The sequence below is a fragment of the Salvelinus alpinus genome, chromosome 32, assembly GCF_045679555.1.
Source record: "Salvelinus alpinus chromosome 32, SLU_Salpinus.1, whole genome shotgun sequence".
Taxonomy (NCBI): Eukaryota; Metazoa; Chordata; class Actinopteri; order Salmoniformes; family Salmonidae; genus Salvelinus; species Salvelinus alpinus.
In genome coordinates, this window is record NC_092117.1 from 1,373,208 (window position 1) to 1,390,351 (window position 17,144).

General features: G+C 42.2%; 1 protein-coding gene across 2 annotated transcripts in view; it reads right to left on the reverse strand.

Annotated features, from left to right (window-relative positions):
• cdh23 (cadherin-related 23) overlaps positions 1–17,144 on the reverse strand; it is a 727,760-nt gene that overhangs the window by 232,664 nt on the left and 477,952 nt on the right. For both annotated transcript variants that reach the window (XM_071379722.1, XM_071379721.1), the window contains exons 14-17: positions 13,528–13,592; positions 13,132–13,369; positions 2,502–2,607; positions 2,024–2,151 (exon numbers count right to left, since the gene is read on the reverse strand). In XM_071379722.1, the coding sequence (XP_071235823.1) occupies positions 2,024–2,151; positions 2,502–2,607; positions 13,132–13,369; positions 13,528–13,592 (537 nt within the window). The remainder of the gene's footprint in view (positions 1–2,023; positions 2,152–2,501; positions 2,608–13,131; positions 13,370–13,527; positions 13,593–17,144) is intronic.

The window sequence follows — 17,144 nt, forward strand, 5'->3', positions numbered from 1 at the left end:
CTTATTGAAATTCTCACTTATAGTGGATTTATCGGTGGTGACAGTGTTTCCTAGCCTCAGAGCAGTGGGCAGCTGGGAGGAGGTGCTCTTATTCTCCATGGACTTTACAGTGTCCCAGAACTTTTTGGAGTTTGTTCTACAGGATGTAAATTTCTGTTTGAAAAAGCTAGCCTTAGCTTTCCTAACTGCCTGTGTATTTTGTTCCTAACTTCCCTGAAAAGTTGCATATCACGGGGGCTATTCGATGCTAATGCAGAATGCCACAGGATGTTTTTGTGCTGGCCAAGGGCTGTAAGGTCTGGAGTGAACCAAGGACTATATCTATTCCTAGTTCAATTTTTTTTGAATGGGGCATGCTTATTTAAGATGGTGAGGAAGGCATTTAAAAAAAATAGCCAGGCATCATCTACTGACTGGATGAGGTCAATGTCATTCCAGGATATCCTGGCCAGGTCGATTAGAAAGGCCTGCTCGCAGAAGTGTTTTACGGAGCGTTTGACAGTGATGAGGGGTGGTCGTTTGGTCGCAGACCCATTACGGATGCAGGCAATGAGGCAGTGATCGCTGAGATCTTGATTGAAAACAGCAGAGGTGTATTTGGAGGGCGAGTTAGTTAGGATGACATAGTTAGGGTGCCCGTGTTTACGAATTTGGAGTTGTACCTGGTAGGTTCATTGATAATTTGTGTGAGATTGAAGGCATCGAGCTTAGATTGTAGGATGGCCGGGGTGTTAAGCATGTCCCAGTTTAGGTCACCTAGTAGCACAAGCTCAGAAGATAGATGGGGGCAATCAATTCACATATGGTATCAAGGGCACAGCTGGGGGTAGAGGGAGGTCTATAGCAAGCGGCAACAGTGAGAGACTTGTTTCTGGAAAGGTGGATTTTTAGAAGTAGAAGCTCGAATTGTTTGGGTACAGACTTGGATAGTAATACAGAACTCTGCAGGCTATCTTTGCAGTAGATTGCAACACCACCCCTTGATAAGCATATTCTTGATACCATTTGAAAGGAAACACTTTGAAGTTTGTGGAAATGTGAAATTTATGTAGAAGAATATAACACATTAGATCTGGTAAAAGATAATATAAACCAAAAAACATGTGTTTATTTGTTTTTAAAATGCAAGATGAAGGCCATACTTTCAGATATGAGTCTAGGTCTAATTTAGATCTTTGCCACCAGATGGCAGCATTGTGCGCGCAAAGTTTCAGACTCATCCAGTGAAGAATTACATTACTGCACAACATTTTGTATCAAGTCTGCCAGGAGTTTGCCCATGTGCTGAATTGTCCAATTGATAAATTTTCAAGTACATAACTATAGAGAACATACAAAAATGGTATGGTAAATAATGTAAGTTTACACGATCCCAGGGGTATCATACATGATGGATCATTAGCTTAACCACTAACTTTCACACATGACCAGGGTGTGGAGCAAGAGACAGCAGTTGGGTCAAACTGTAGACCCAAGTTCCTACATTTGAACATAAAAATAGATTTTATCAAACAAAACTATGCTACATTTTATCTCTGGGACCCTCCGGTTGATAAATCAGAGCAAGATTACTGAATGTAAGTACATTATTTACCTTCAGAGGTGAGTGTATCAAACCAGATGCCGTGATACGTTTTTTTGTTGTTGTGCACTATCCTCAAACAATAGCATGGTATTTTTTTCCACTGCAATAGCTACTGTTGATTGGACACTGCAGTTAGATTAACAATAATTTAAGCTTTCTGCCCATATAAGACATGTCTATGTACCGGAAAGTTGGCTGTTGTGTACAATGTCATTCTAGTCACATTAGCGCATGTTAGCAACAACCGTCACGGTTTAGGGACACCCATCCCATAGAGGTTAAAATTGAGAAACTATTTATATCTAAAGTTTCCATTTTTAAATTGTAAATTCAAGTCACTTCCTGAATCGACTGACTTCCATTCGAATTGAACCCAATCCTGGTACATGAGTTTTGGATGAAACTATTAGAAAGCATAAAGGGGGGTGATGTACTGACAAACAGCTCCACGGTGACAGCGACACTGCTGTTGAGGGCTGGGTTCCCCCCGTCTTTGGCCATCACAGTCAGGTATATCAGTCCTTCAGGCACCATCTCGTAGTCCAGTGGGCTGTTCACACTGATCACTGAGGAGAGGGGAGGAGAGATGAGGGAGGGAGAGCGTGGCGAGAGAGCGTTGAGAGAGCAGAGTGCTGAGGACGTGTGTGATGCTAAGGACTGTAGAGCCAGCAGGGTTTACAGCAGGAGCATGACATAACACAGCAACTTTATATTCTAGTTAGGCCTACATACAAAATATGTACAGTACTTAGTGTAAAAATTGCTAGCCAAATATCAAAATGAATGTGTATTATGTTCAGACAACAAGTTCCTTTGTATCATGTAAAGCCTTACTCAAAGGTTTTTGAGGTTACTCAAAACAAGCATCATTTCAATATGTGCGTGTATGTGTGTGTTTATCTGCGTGTATGCTGACCTGCGTAGCCCTCCACCATGATAATTCTGAAGTAACTACGGAATGCAGATGCCGATGTGATGGTGTAGGTCAGGAAGTTGTTAGGGGGCGAGTCTTCGTCTGTGGCCTGAGAAAGAAAGACGGTGATTACAAGTTATTACTTTTTATTTTATTGAATTACAATGTGTATAACTCAAGTGCAGTTGCGACATTGATGCTTTGGCAATATTTACTCAACGTATATCATGCCAATGAAGCAATTCGTATATGAATTTGACTGAGCGAGAAGGGGGGGAGGAAGGGAGAGAGAGTGACTGACTTAGTGAGTGAGTCAGAGATAATACGATTTCACGTGAATGAGACAGACAGTGTGTATAAGTATGGATGCCCAGATGCTACAGTAGACAGTGTTACAGTGTTGGAACCTATGGATAAGACATCAGGCTGTCAGCCAGTCAGTGTGTTATTGGACAGATTAGAACCAAAGCCCAGTGTTAATATTGGGTGAACACAGCAAACAGACAGTAGTGTGTGTGTGTGTGTCTAATTCTAGGTTAATCGACACAACAATAACAGAACTACATCTGACAAGGATAGAACAATAATCATGAGAAGAGTGAGAGTCATTGGCACTTCCTAGGGAATCAATATAGGTTGGACATGTCAAATGCTGACTTGGGAACAAATGCAAAAAAATGTATGACTATGTAGAGATTGGTAACTTCTCTCACTGAGAAAGTGCTACTCTTGTCTCTCTCAATTGAACCCTCTTTCCATATCTCCTTCTCTAACATGATCACCTTCGGCTCTCCTCTCTCGCTCTCTCTTTCTATCTCTCTCCCTCTCTTTCGCTCACTCTATCGCTCTTCAAAATACTTTATGATAAGGCATTCACTCTCCAACCAACTGAGGAGAGAGAAAGACACACAGAGAGAGGGGAAAGAGGGAAGAAGAGTGGTAAAAGAAGAAAGGTAGAGGAAAGGAGAGGCAGACGCGGTGGAAGAAGAGACTGTGGAAGGCGTGAGATGTGGGAGGCAAAGAGAACGCGCTGTTGTAGAGAGAAAGAGACAGGGAGAGACAGTTCCCCCTTCCCCATCATTTCTCTCCCTCCTTTCCTTTCTCTTTTGGCTTCACACAACCCCTTCCTCTCTCGCTCTCTGTCTCTCTCTCTCTTTTTCCAGGGTGCGTTCTCATAGCATGTGCAGAACAGCTGGCGGGCATATTCACGGGCATTTTCAACCTCTCCGTTGCCCAGTATATAATCTCCGCTTATGCTTCTGTTTCTTTTTGTCAAGCAAAACATTTTGTGGAAGGTACTGCACAGCGCACAGACCCCCTCGTGCAATTAGTTTCGTTGAGATACGTCAGCTTTACTTGTAGGCCTATTTGGCGGGACAAATGTGTAGCCACCTGTAGCCACCTGTATAGCCTCTTACCTGTTTTTGTTTGAGTCTTTTATTGGAGAATGTGAAACAATTTTGTGTCTGTTGCTTTTCATTAAATCATGCATAGCTCTTCTTTATAAGGCCTAAAATAAATGTGTTCATATGGGCAAAATATTATCTATAGGCTATAGCATACAGCATTTTTATCAGTTATGAAAAAAATACATTTAATACCGGAGAAAAATTATCTGGTAAAAGGCCGACATTTGGACCTTTCAGTTAAAGCAGACTCTTTGTCACATGACTATAGGAATGGAAACATTGTGATTTTAGAGACAAAAAGTGACAATAGCCTATGATTAAAGGCTTAGGCTATACTGGGCTCTCACAATTCAATCAAGTCACTATTATCAGCTTTGGTATTGTCTTCTGTGAGCAGGCTTTCTGAGTGAGGAGAAACATATGGGTAGGAAAAAGTCTGAAAATGAAAATGATTATGAAATTTGGACCACATAAATCCAATGTTTATATAAAATATTTTAACTGTCGAATAAGTCAATTTAATATAGGACATCATAAAAGCTATTTGGCCAATATCGTTTTATTGTTTTATTGTTTTCTCATTATAATACGGAAAATGTAGGCTATTTCAAAACAACAGAATTCCATATTTTGAGTTGACTCTATAGTCTATTATACTAAAGATCTAGCCAAGGTTCAACTTTAAGGAAAGGGCATCTTTTAAAACAATATTGATACTCACCTCATGTCTTGATAATATGAATGAGAATGTAGTCCATTTTATTTTGAAATCAGTATTTCTCCCAATGATCTCTCCCATTGCTCCCATTTAAAAAAATATATATGCATAAGAGATTCACAAGACTATAACATTGGATTGTTGTAAAATGCTGCCCTGCCCTGGCTGGACACTTACATTAAAATAATTTCCCCCTGTCATTGCTCCCATTGTTCCCATTTAAAAAATATATATGCATGAGTGACTTGCTGGCATTCCACCGCCATGGCAAAAACCCCGCTACCTGCAAGCAACAGAAGGATCTGATGTCACTGGTTGAAAAGTACACGAGTCAACGGCTGGAGTCTTACCTGAAGAGCGTCGCCTACACTTTCGCGTTGCAGTTGTGAATATTCCAAAATCCATCTGAGAAAAATGAGCACTGCCTATTTTGATACTGCTTCGTGACAATTATCAATTTCATCCCTTTCAATGACTCCAAAATCCTTATCAGGCCAGAATACAAAGCACATTCTTGGATGGCACTGCATTGTTATATTTTGGGGTATTTTTGGGTTATTTGAAATACATGTTTTATAGTGTTTGGGGTGTTAATGGATGGTGTAAAAACGAAAAATACATTGTAGGAACTAGATATAGGCCTAGATATAGTATAGTCTGTTTTTAGCCTTCAGCCTTTATATAACCACATAAACAAATGTATATACAATATTCTGCCCATATGAACACATGCATTTTAGGCCATAACTTAACCAATTTCTGTAGGCTATATATAAAATATTCTGCACATATGAACGAATGTGTAAACAATATTTGTAGCCATACTTGATTTAATGAAAAGTAGTAAACATACATATAGCTTCACATTCTATAATAACTGACTCATGAACACAATCACACAATAGTAAACATACACAACATTGTTTTACATTATTTAATAAAAAATGAATAAACACAACCACACAATAGCCCTTCACGACTTCCCCGGGATACTCAACGTACTGCAGCCTCATGCGGGTGAATGAGTAACAGAGGAAGGAGTTTGCTTCTGCTGCAGTATTAGCAGTTGTAATATTTGTGTTGTGGAAAATATCATCAGACAGGAGACAGGAGTACAGTTCAGTGTTGTTTAGAAAAAAATCTTGTGCCATACAGCCCCGGACCAATAGTGCGCATGTGCACTTTCTGTTAGGTGTCGTGTCGCAACATAACACTGCCGTAATACATTACTGCTTAGTAACAGCATAGTAACTAATATAGACAGATGTCGATCACCGATACTACAGCGGTAAAATATTGCGCGTTGCGGTGGTGCTTCAGGAATCCCAACATGTCTTAACCTGACCACAGTCAATCCTGTTCCCAAGATCTCTATGGCTACCTGCCACAATGACTACCGCCCTGATGCACACACATCTGTAGTCATGAAGGGCTTTGAAAGGCTGGTTATGGCACACACAAACACGCACACACACACATACACAGTGGTGGAAAAAGTACCTAATTGTTATACTTGAGTAAAAGTAAAGATAACTTAATAGAAAACAACTCAAGTAAAAGTGAAAGTCACCCAGTAAAATACTACTTGAGTAAAAGTCTAAAAGTATTTGGTTTTAAATACACTTAAGTATCAAAAGTAAATGTCATTGCTAAAATATACTTAAAACTTCTTCGGGATTGGTGTCCCTTCTACAGGACGGTTGAGCTAACATAGGCTAATGCGATTAGCATGAGGTTGTAAGTAACGCGAACATTTCCCTGGACATAGACATATCTGATATTTGCAGAAAGCTTAAATTCTTGTTAATCTAACTGCACTGTCCAATTTACAGCACCTATTAGAGTGAAAGAATACCATGCATTTGTTTGAGGAGAGTGCACAGTTTTGAACATTTAAAGTTATTAATAAACAAATTAGGCACATTTGGGCTTGATACAACGTTTTGATCAGAAATGCAATGGTTCATTGGATCAGTCTAAAACTTTGCACATACACTGATGCCATCTACTGGCCAAAATCTAAATTGGAGCTGGGCTGGAATAATACATTATACTTTCTCTTGCATTTCAAAATGAGGATGATACAAAAAAATACAAAAGAACGGTTGTTTTTTTCTTTGTATTATCTTTTACCAGATCTATTGTGTTATATTCTACTACATTGTTTTCACATTTCCATAAACTTCAAAGTGTTTCCTTTCAAATGGTGCCAAGAAAATGCAAATCCTTGCTTCATGTCCTGAGCTACAATCAGTTAGATTTGGATATGTCATTTTAGGCGAAAATTGAAAAAAAGGGGTGGATCCTCAAGAGGTTTTTAAGTATCAAAAGGTATAAAGGTATAAATAATTTCAAATTCCTTATATTAAGCAAACCAGACGGCACCATTTTCTTGTTATTGTAATGTACGGAAAGCCAGTGGCACACTCCAACACTCAAACATAATTTACAAACGAAGCACGTGTGTTTAGTGAGTAAGCCAGATCAGAGGCAGAGGATGACCAGGGTTGTTCTCTTGATAAGTGTGTGATTTGAACTATTTTGCTGTCCTGCTAAGCATTCAAAATGTAAAGAGTACTTTTGGGTGTCAGGGAAAATGTATGGAGTAAAAAGTATATAATTTAGGAATGTAGTGAAGTAAAAGTAAAGGTTGTAAAAAACATAAATAGTAAAGTACAGATACCCTGAAAAACAACTTAAGTAGTGTTTGAAAGTATTTTCACTTAAGTACTTTACACCACTGCACACACTCACATACACACACACTTAATTTGATCACACACATATAACACACACACATATTCATACTGACTCTATACACACACCCACTCAAATACAATCATCATATACGCTGCAGCTACTCAGTTTATCACATATCCTGATCATTACTTACCGTACCCCTATTCATATCTACCCCTACCACTCCAGTATCCCTGCACATTTTAAATATGGTATTGGCACTGACCCTGTAAGTTACTGTAGCTTACTTACTTTCTCGTGTCCTTCATATTTCTATTTCTCCGGTATTTTTTTAGATTTTTGTTCTACTTGGCTTTTTTTTATAGTACTACCTAAACTGATTACTGCAATGTTGAGAAAGACCAACTCTCACTCTTTCGCTCCACTTTACCTTCCTCTTTTGGCTGCACAGTACACCCCCCCCCTCTCTCTCTCTCTCATATTTCCTCCCTCCTTCTCTCCCCTCCTTACCTTCTTCTATTAGCTCCAGTGTTTTCAGAGACTTGGGAGTCCAGTCCTTGGCAAAACCAGAATTGCTGACACACTTTATGCTTGCTGGTTTCCCTTTTTCTCTTAGGCATCCTATTAATAACCAGTGTGTTTAAGGTTAGCTCTGTCTAATCAAACACAGCAAGTCGAGCGTTCAGTTCCCGCTCACACACATACACACACGCACGCACGCACACACACACACACACACCCACACACGCACACACGCAAGCACGCACACACATGGCAAATAAAGCATGGCGAGCTGTGTAGAGCCAAGTCAGGATCACATGGCCAATAATTGGCTTTGGATGCATCCAAAATGGCACCCTATCCCCTATATAGTGCACTCCTTTTGACAAGGGTCAAATGGAGTACACTAAATAGGGAATATAGTGCTATTTGGGAAGCAAGCTTTCTCTCCAGGGGCGGTTAAGAGGAAACGCAGAGCCATTAGTTACTATTACACCCCCCGACCTCTGACCTAACTGGAAACCTGACTAATAGGGGGCTGTAGAGAGATGGAGGTATAGGAGTTCTAACAGGAAGACAGAGTGGATGGCAGAGAGGGTGAGGCAGACAGAGGTGTGTAACACACACAGTGACACACGTGTGTGTGTGAGAAGGCACATATGCATGCACAGCTATCTCATGATAAGCTGTAGACCACACTATCTACCTAGTGAGTTTTCATCTGTATTTTTCATAGCTGTTTACACACCACCACAGTCAGAGGCTGGCACTAAGACAGCATTGAATGAGCTGTATTCCACCATAAGCAAACAAGAAAACGCTCACCCAGAGGCGGAGCTCCTATAGCTGGGGACTTCAAGGCAGGGAAACTTAAATCCGTCTTGCCAAATTTCTGTCAGCATGTTAAATGTGCAACCAGAGGGGGAAAAAACTCTGGACCACCTATACTCCACACACAGATGCATACAAACTCTCCCTCCCCCTCCATTTGGCAAATCTGACCATAATTCTATCCTCCTGATTCCTGCTTACAAGCAAAATTTAAAGCAGGATGCAGCAGTGACAAGATCAATAAAAAAGTGGTCAGATAAAGCAGATGCTAAGCTACAGGACTGTTTTGATAGCAGAGACTGGAATATGTTCCGGGATTCCTCCAATGGCATTGAGGAGTATAGCACATCAGTCATTGGCTTCATCAATAAGTGTATCGATGAAGTCATCCGCACAGTGACCGTATGTACATACCCCAACCAGAAGCCATGCTTTATTGGCAGCATTCGCACTGAGTTTTAAACTTCTTGAGGATAGGGTGCAGAGTTTTCACTTAGGGAAAAATAGCGTGCGCAATTTCAACTTCGTGCTACTCATCCCCAGAATATAAGATATGCATATTATTAGTGGATTTGGATAGGAAACACTCTGAAGTTTCTAAAACTGTTTGAATCATATCTGTAAGTATAACAGAACTTATATAGCAGTCAAAACCCTGAGGACTAACTTTTTTCTTTTTAAGTTCCTGTATGTTCAATGGTTTGTTATGGGCAAACCAGAATTCTAATCAGTATACACGTAGTTCCTACTGCTTCCACTGGATGTCGCCATTGTATGGAAAAAGGTTAAGGTTTTTCCTTAGTTAACAGAGAAAGATATTGACCCGGAAGTGGAGTGACGTTGTTTGTTTATGTTTGAGAGTTGAGCAAGACTTGAAAAGTACCGTGAGTTTGTTGATATCCTGTATTGAAAACAGATTGACCAGTCTTCAATTTGATCGATTATTAACGTTTACAAATAACTTAAGTTGTATTACAAAAGTACTTTGAAATGTTTTGGCAAAGTTTAGAGGTAATTTTTTAGATATTTTGTCGTGATTTTGCGCAAATTGAACGCTGTTTTTCCTGGTACAACGGCGCCAAATAAATGGACAATTTGGATATATATGGACGGAATTAATCGAACTAAAGGACCATTTGTGATGTTTATGGGACATATTGGAGTGCCAACAAAATAATCTCATCAAAGGTAATGCATGTTTTATATTTTATTTCTGCGTTTTGAGTAGCGCCGGCATGGTTGAAATTGTCAAAAAAGAGAGTGTAGCTTCTGTACTATCATCAGATAATAGCATCTTATGCTTTCGCCGAAAAGCCTTTTTGAAATCTGACATGTTGGCTGGATTCACAACGAGTGTAGCTTTAATTTGGTATCTTATATGTGTAATTTAATAAAGTTTGATTTTATAGATTTTTTTTTGAATCTGGCGCTCTACATTTTAACAGGCTGTTGGGACGCTAGCGTCCCGCTATCCCAGAGAGGTTAAGGCTAGAGCTGCCTCTATCAAGGAGCGGGACTCTAACCCGGAAGCTGATAAGAAATCCCGCTATGCCCCCCGATGAACAATCAAACAGGCAAAGCATCAATACAGGACTAAGATGGAATCATACTACACCGGTTCTGACGCTCTTTGGATGTGGCAGGGCTTGCAAACCATTACAGACTACAAAGGGAAGCACAGCCAAGAGCTGCCCAGTGACACGAGCCTACCAGACAAGCTAAATTACTTCTATGCTCGGTTCGAGGCAAATAACACTAAAACATGCATGAGAGCACCAGTTGTTCTGGAAGACTGTGTGATCAAGGTCTCTGTAGCGGATGTGAGTAAGACCTTTAAACTGGTCAACATTCACAAAGCTGCAGGGCCAGACGGATTACCAGGACGTGTACTGCGAGCATGCGCTGACCATGCACTGACATTTTCAACCTCTCCCTGTCCGAGTCTGTAACACCAGCATATTTTAAGCAGACCACCATAATTCCTGTGCCCAAGAAAACTAAGGTAACCATCCTATATGACTACCGACCCGTAGCACTCATGTCTGTAGCCATGAAGTGCTTTGAAAGGCTGGTCACAGCTCACATCAACACCATTATCCCAGAAATCCTAGACCCAATCCAATTTGCATACCGCCCCAACAGATCCACCGATGATGCAATCTCTATTGCACTCCACACTGCCCTTTCCCACCTGGACAAAAGGAACACCTATGTGAGAATGCTATTTTTTGACAAAAGCTTAGCGTTCAACACCATAGTGCCCTCAAAGCTAATCAATAAGCTAAGGACCCTGGGACTAAACACATCCCTCTGCAACTGGATGCTGGACTTCCTGACGTGCCGCCCCCAGGTGGTAAGGGTAGGTAACAACACATCTGCCACGCTGATCCTCAACACAGGGGCCCCTCAGGGGTGCGTGCTCAGTCTGATCCTGTACTCCCTGTTCACTCATGACTGAACGGACTACAACACCTTCATTGAATTTGCCGACGACACAGTGATAGGCCTGATCACCGACAACGAAAAGTCAGCCTTTAGGGAGGTCAGAGACCTGGCCGTGTGGTGCCAGGACAACAACCTATTCCTCAATGTGATCAAGACAAAGGAGATGATTGTGGACGACAGGAAAAAGAGGACCGAGCATGCCCCCATTCTCATCGACGGGGCTGCAGTGGAGCAGGTTGAGAAAGTCGTGAAGAGGGCACGACGAAACCTATTCCCCCTCAGGAGACTGAAAAGATTTGGCATGGGTTCTCAGATCCTCAAAAAGTTCTACAGCTGCACCATCGAGAGCATCCTGACTGGTTGCATCACTGCCTGTTATGGCAACTGCTATGGCAACGAACGGCCCAGTGCATTACTGAGGCCAAGCTTCCTGCCATCCAGGACCTCTATACCAGGTGGTGTCAGAGGATGGCCCTAAAAATTGTCAAAGACTCCAGCCACCCTAGTCATAGACTGTTCTCTCTGTTACCGCACGGCAAGCGGTACTGGAGCTCCAAGTCTAGGACCAAGAGTCTTCTCAACAGCTTCTACCCATAAGTCATGACTCGTGAAGATCTAATCAAATGGCTACCCAGACTATTTGCATTGCCCCCCCCCCCCCCCCCCCCCGCCCCTCTTTACACCACTGCTACTCTCTGTTGTTGTTATCTATGTATAGTCACTTCAATAACTCTACCTACATGTACATACTACCTCAATTAACCGGTGCCCCCGTACATTGACTCTGTACCGGTACCTCCCTGTACATAGTCTCGATATTGTTGTTTTACTGCTCCTCTTTAATTACTTGTTACTTTTACCTCTTATTCTTGTCCGTATTTTTAAAAATTGCATTGGTGGTTGGGGGCTCGTAAGTAAGCATTTCACTGTAAGGTCTACACCTGTTGTATTCGGCGCTGGTGACTAATACAATTTGATTTGAAGTGTGCACGCACACACATGCACACATGTAGGCAGCCACCCATGCACGCACACGCACACACACAAATACAAACACACAGACAAACACACATGCACACAGACACAGACCACTTAAACTGTATAAGTAAAATTGAAGAGGGCAATCAGCACGCGTGAAGGATTACGAAAAAATTGACATCAAAGTCAACTTGATATGGAGCTCAGGAGGTATCCTTTGGTATCACAACTTAGACCTCCTCCCATCATGAAGTGCTTTGAAATGCTGGTTATGGCACACATCAACTCCATCATTCTAGACACCCTGGACCCATTCCAATTTGCATACCGCCCCAACAGATCCATAGACAACATAATCTGAATTGCGCTCTACACTGCCCTCACCCACCTAGATAAGAAGATTACCTACGTGAGAATGATGTTCATTGTCTACAGCTCAGCTTTCAACACCATAGTCCCCTCCAAGGTTGTCACCAAGCCTGGGACCCTGGGACAGAAAACTTCCCTCTGCAACTGGATCCTGGACTTCCTAATAGGCCCGACCCCAGGTGGTGAGGGTAGGCAACATCACCTCCGCCACGCTGACCCTCAACACAGGGGACCCACAGGGTGTGTGCTTAGTCCCTTCCTGTACTCCCTGTTCACCAATGACTGCATGGCCAGGCATGACTCCAACACCATCATCAAGTTTGCTGACGACACGACAGTGGTAGGCCTGATCACCGGCGATGATGAGACAGCCTAAAGGGAGGAGGTCAGTGACCTGGAAGTGTTGTGTCAGGACAACATCCTCTCCCTCAACGCCAGTAAGAACAATAAGATTATCATGGAATTCAGGAAATGGGGGGGTGAGCACGCCCTCATCCACATCGACGGGGCTGCAATGGAGCGGGTCGACAGCTTTTAGTTCCTCTGTGTCCAAATCACTAAGGACTTAAAATAGTCCACACACAAGCATTGTCCTTCTTCCCTGGTGTGTGTGCGTATTTGTGTCTGTCTGTCTATCTATGTGTGTGTGTGTGTGTTTGTATGTGTGTGTGTTCTAACTTACCCTGACTCGGGCCACCTGCTGTGTGGCCTGTTCGTTCTCTCTCAGCGAACCCATGTAGAATTCCTTCTGAAAGAGTGGTGTGTTGTCGTTGACATCCAGCACGTTGACCCTCAGCCTGCCCGTGGTCTCTTCTCCACCCCCATCCCGGGCCAGCACGGTCAGGGTGAACCGACGCATCAGCTCGTAGTCCAGATTTCCCCTCAGACTCACCCAGCCCGTCTCAGCGTCCAACAAAAACCTGGGTGAGGGGCATGTGACAGGACAATAAGAAACTCCATCATTCAACAGATGAGACTTATTTCATTAGAATACTTTTTAATCATGCATATTGATTGAGAAAAGGTGGGGCATTTTATTTATATGGTGTCTTAGTCAGTGTATTTAGGTGTTTCTTACTGGTCAGGCTCGTCACTGAAGTAGTACCGCACGGTCCCAAATGTGCCAAAGTCACCGTCTATGGCCTGAGGAGAGGGGAGAAAATGTAATTATTTAATGTTCTTTTGTGTGTATGTAGATTATAGCAAGAGGAAAGGGGCAAGGCACCAGCAGTCTTTGGGTGACAGTGACACACACATGGACACATGATAGGCCGAGGAATGCATTTAAACATAACACCCCACGGGATATTCAATGGATGGTCTTCTGTCTACAGTACACCATTTAAAAACCCTAGGCTGAATCCACAATGGCACCCTATACCCTATATAGTGCACTACTTTTGGCCAGAGCCCTATTTGGCAAAGTGGAGAGCTATAAATGGAATAGGGTGCCATTTGACTGTGGTATTGTATTCCCTTAAAATAAGTTGAAGAACAATAAATATAGTGAAAATCACATTCTGGTGAAGCAGCTGTGAATGCAATAAAATACATAAAACATCAGAACAAAAACAGCATGGTTAGAATTGGTCATCCTTCCCTGACTGATATCTGTTTTCTTTAAAGCTACAGTCTCGAGGCTGTAAACGCTGCCAAAGGTGCTTCAACAAAGTACTGATTAAGGGTTTGAATACTTATTTAAATATGATATTTCAGTTTTTGAAAAAAAATCTAAAAACCTGCTTTGAAATTATGGGGTATTGAGTGTAGATTGATGAGGGGAAAAAACGATTTAATACATTTTAGAATAGGGCTGTAACGTAATAAAATGTGGAAAAAGTCAAGGGGTCTGAATACTTTCCGAATGCACTGTGGCTGTGGGATGGGGCTAAGACATGTAACCTCTATCCAATTCAATGACAGCATTCTAGATGCAAGGACTGACAGTCCATGACATCCACATGATAGTTTTAAACAAATTTGGAAGCTATACACTGTTTCTTTACATGTAAACAATGGAGTAATAAAACCATATTCTTTTGGCAATAGAGTAAGAAACGTGTGCTTAGCTCATGAGGCATTAATAAGTTATATTCTTCAAGATTCAATCGGTATATATTTAAGGCCCAATGCAGCCGTTATTATATCAATATCAAATAATTTTGGGTAACAAATCAAATCAAATTTTATTGGTCACATACACATGGTTAGCAGATGTTAATGCGAGCACAGCGAAAAGCTTGTGCTTCTAGTTCTGATAGTGCAGTAATATCTAGCAAGTAATCTAACAATTTCCCAACAACTACCTTATACACACAAATCTAAAGGGGTGAATGCGAACATGTACATATAAGTATATGGATGAGCGATGGCCGAGCGGCATAGGCAAGGTGCAAGAGATGGTATAAAATACATGTGAAATGAGTAATGTAAGATATGTACACATTATTAAAATGGAAGAACTTAAAGTGCCATTGTTTAAAGTGCCTACTGATCCATTTACTAAAGTGGCCAGTGATTGGGTCTCAATTTAGGCAGCAGCCTCTCTGAGTTAATGATTGCTGTTTAGCAGTCTGATGGCTTTGAGATAGAAGCTGTTTTTTAGTCTCTCGGTCCCAGCTGTAAAGCACCTGTACTGAACACGCCTTCTGGATGGTAACGGTGTGAACAGGCAGTGGCTCGGTTGGTTGTAGTCCTTGATGATTTTATTGGCCTTCCTGTGACATCGGGTGCTGTAGGTGTCATGGAGGGCAGGTAGTTTGTCCCCAGTGATGCATTCTGCAAACCGCGCGACCCTCTGGAGAGCCTTGCGGTTGAGGGCGGTGCAGTTGCTGTACCAGGCTGTGATACAGCCTGACAGCATGCTCGCAATTGTGCATCTGTTAAAGTTTGTCAGAGTGTTGGGTGAGAAGCCAATTTCTTCATCCTCCTGAGATTGAAGAGACTCTGTTGCACCTTCTTCACCACACTGTCTGTGTGGGTGGACCATTTCAGTTTGTCTTTGATGTGTATGCTGAGGAAAAAATTACTTTCCACCTTCTCCACTGCTGTCCCTTCGATGTGGATAGTGGGGTGCTCCTTCTGCTGTTTTCTGAAGTCCACGATCATCTCCTTTAATTTTTTGATGTTGAGTGAGAGGTTGTTTTCCTGACACCACACTCTGAGTGCCCTCACCTCCTCTCTGTAGGCTGTCTCATCGTTGTTGGTAATCAAGCCCAATACTGTTGTGTCGTCTGCAAACTTGATGATTGAGTTGGAGGCATGTGTGGCCAGTCGTGGGTGAACAGGGAGTACAGGAGGGGGCTGAGCACGCACACTTGTGGGGCCCCAGGGTTGAGGGTCAGCGAAGTGGAGATGTTGTTTCCTACCTTCACCACCTGGGGGCGGCCCATCAGAAAGTCCAGGACCCAATTGCACAGGGCAGGGTTGAGACCCATGGCCTCCAGCTTGATGATGAGCTTGGAGGGTACTATGGTGTTGAATGCTGAGCTGTTGTCAATGAACAGCATTCTTACATAGGTATTCCTCTTGTACAGATGGGATAGGGTTGTGTGCAGTGTGATGGCGATTGCATCGTCTGTGGACCTGTTGGGGCGGTATGCAAACTGAAGTGGGTCTAGCGTGGCCGGTAAGGTGGAGGGGATATGATCCTTGACTAGTCTCTCAAAGCACTTCATGAGTACAGAAGTGCAGTAGTCATTTAGTTCAGTTATCTTTGCCTTCTTGTGTACAAGAACAATGGTAGCCAGGGGTGAGAGGTAGCCTAGTGGTTAGAGCGTTGGGCCAGTAACCGAAAGGTTGCTGGATTGAATCCTCAAGCTCACAAGTTAAAAATCTGTCATTCTGCCCCTGAACAAGGCAGTTAACCCACTGTTCCCCGGTAGGCTGTCATTGTAAATAATAATTTGTTCTTAACTGACTTGCCAAGTTAAATAAAGGTTAAATAAAACAATTAAATATAATAATCTTGAACTATGTGGGGACAAGAGACTGGGATAGCGAGCGATTGAATATGTCCGTAAACTGGTCTATGCATGCTCTAAAGACGTGGCTAGCGATGCCGTCTGGGCCAGCAGCCTTGCGAGGGTTAACTTCTTGCAACTATAGGGGGTGCTGTTCCGCATTAGCATATTTGGGTCTCCAAATTAAACTGCCTCGTGCTAAATTCTTGATCGTACAATATGCATATTATTGTTATTATTGGATAGAAAACACCTTCTAGTTTCTATAGAAGTTGGAATTTTGTCTCTGAGTGGTACAGAACAATATCTACAGCACTTTTCATGACAGGGGTCAGATTTCAGAATTTTTTACCCCTGATCTGGAGTCTGTTTTTAAGGCGACAGTGAATGCTATGAAGAAACCGACACTGCCTACGTCTTCCTCTGGGTGTCTGTACGTCATCACGTTTTGAATGGAGTCTATTGCACAATCCCAGCCCATATAAAACCACAAAACGTGGGACTACCTTTCTCTCTCTCCGCGCGCCACAAGCAAGATGGGCATCGGACCTGCCTCATTCCAAATCGTTGTTTAACTAGTTAGATTTCTCCGGTCATGTTTTCAGTCGTTATAGTTGTTAAAAACATCATAATGTAGTTAATTTGAACCGTTTTATAGCAATTTATATCCGTTTAGTGCGATTTTGAGGAATTTCTTTGTCGTGCCCTTTTTAGCTTTGGAAACGTTTCGGGG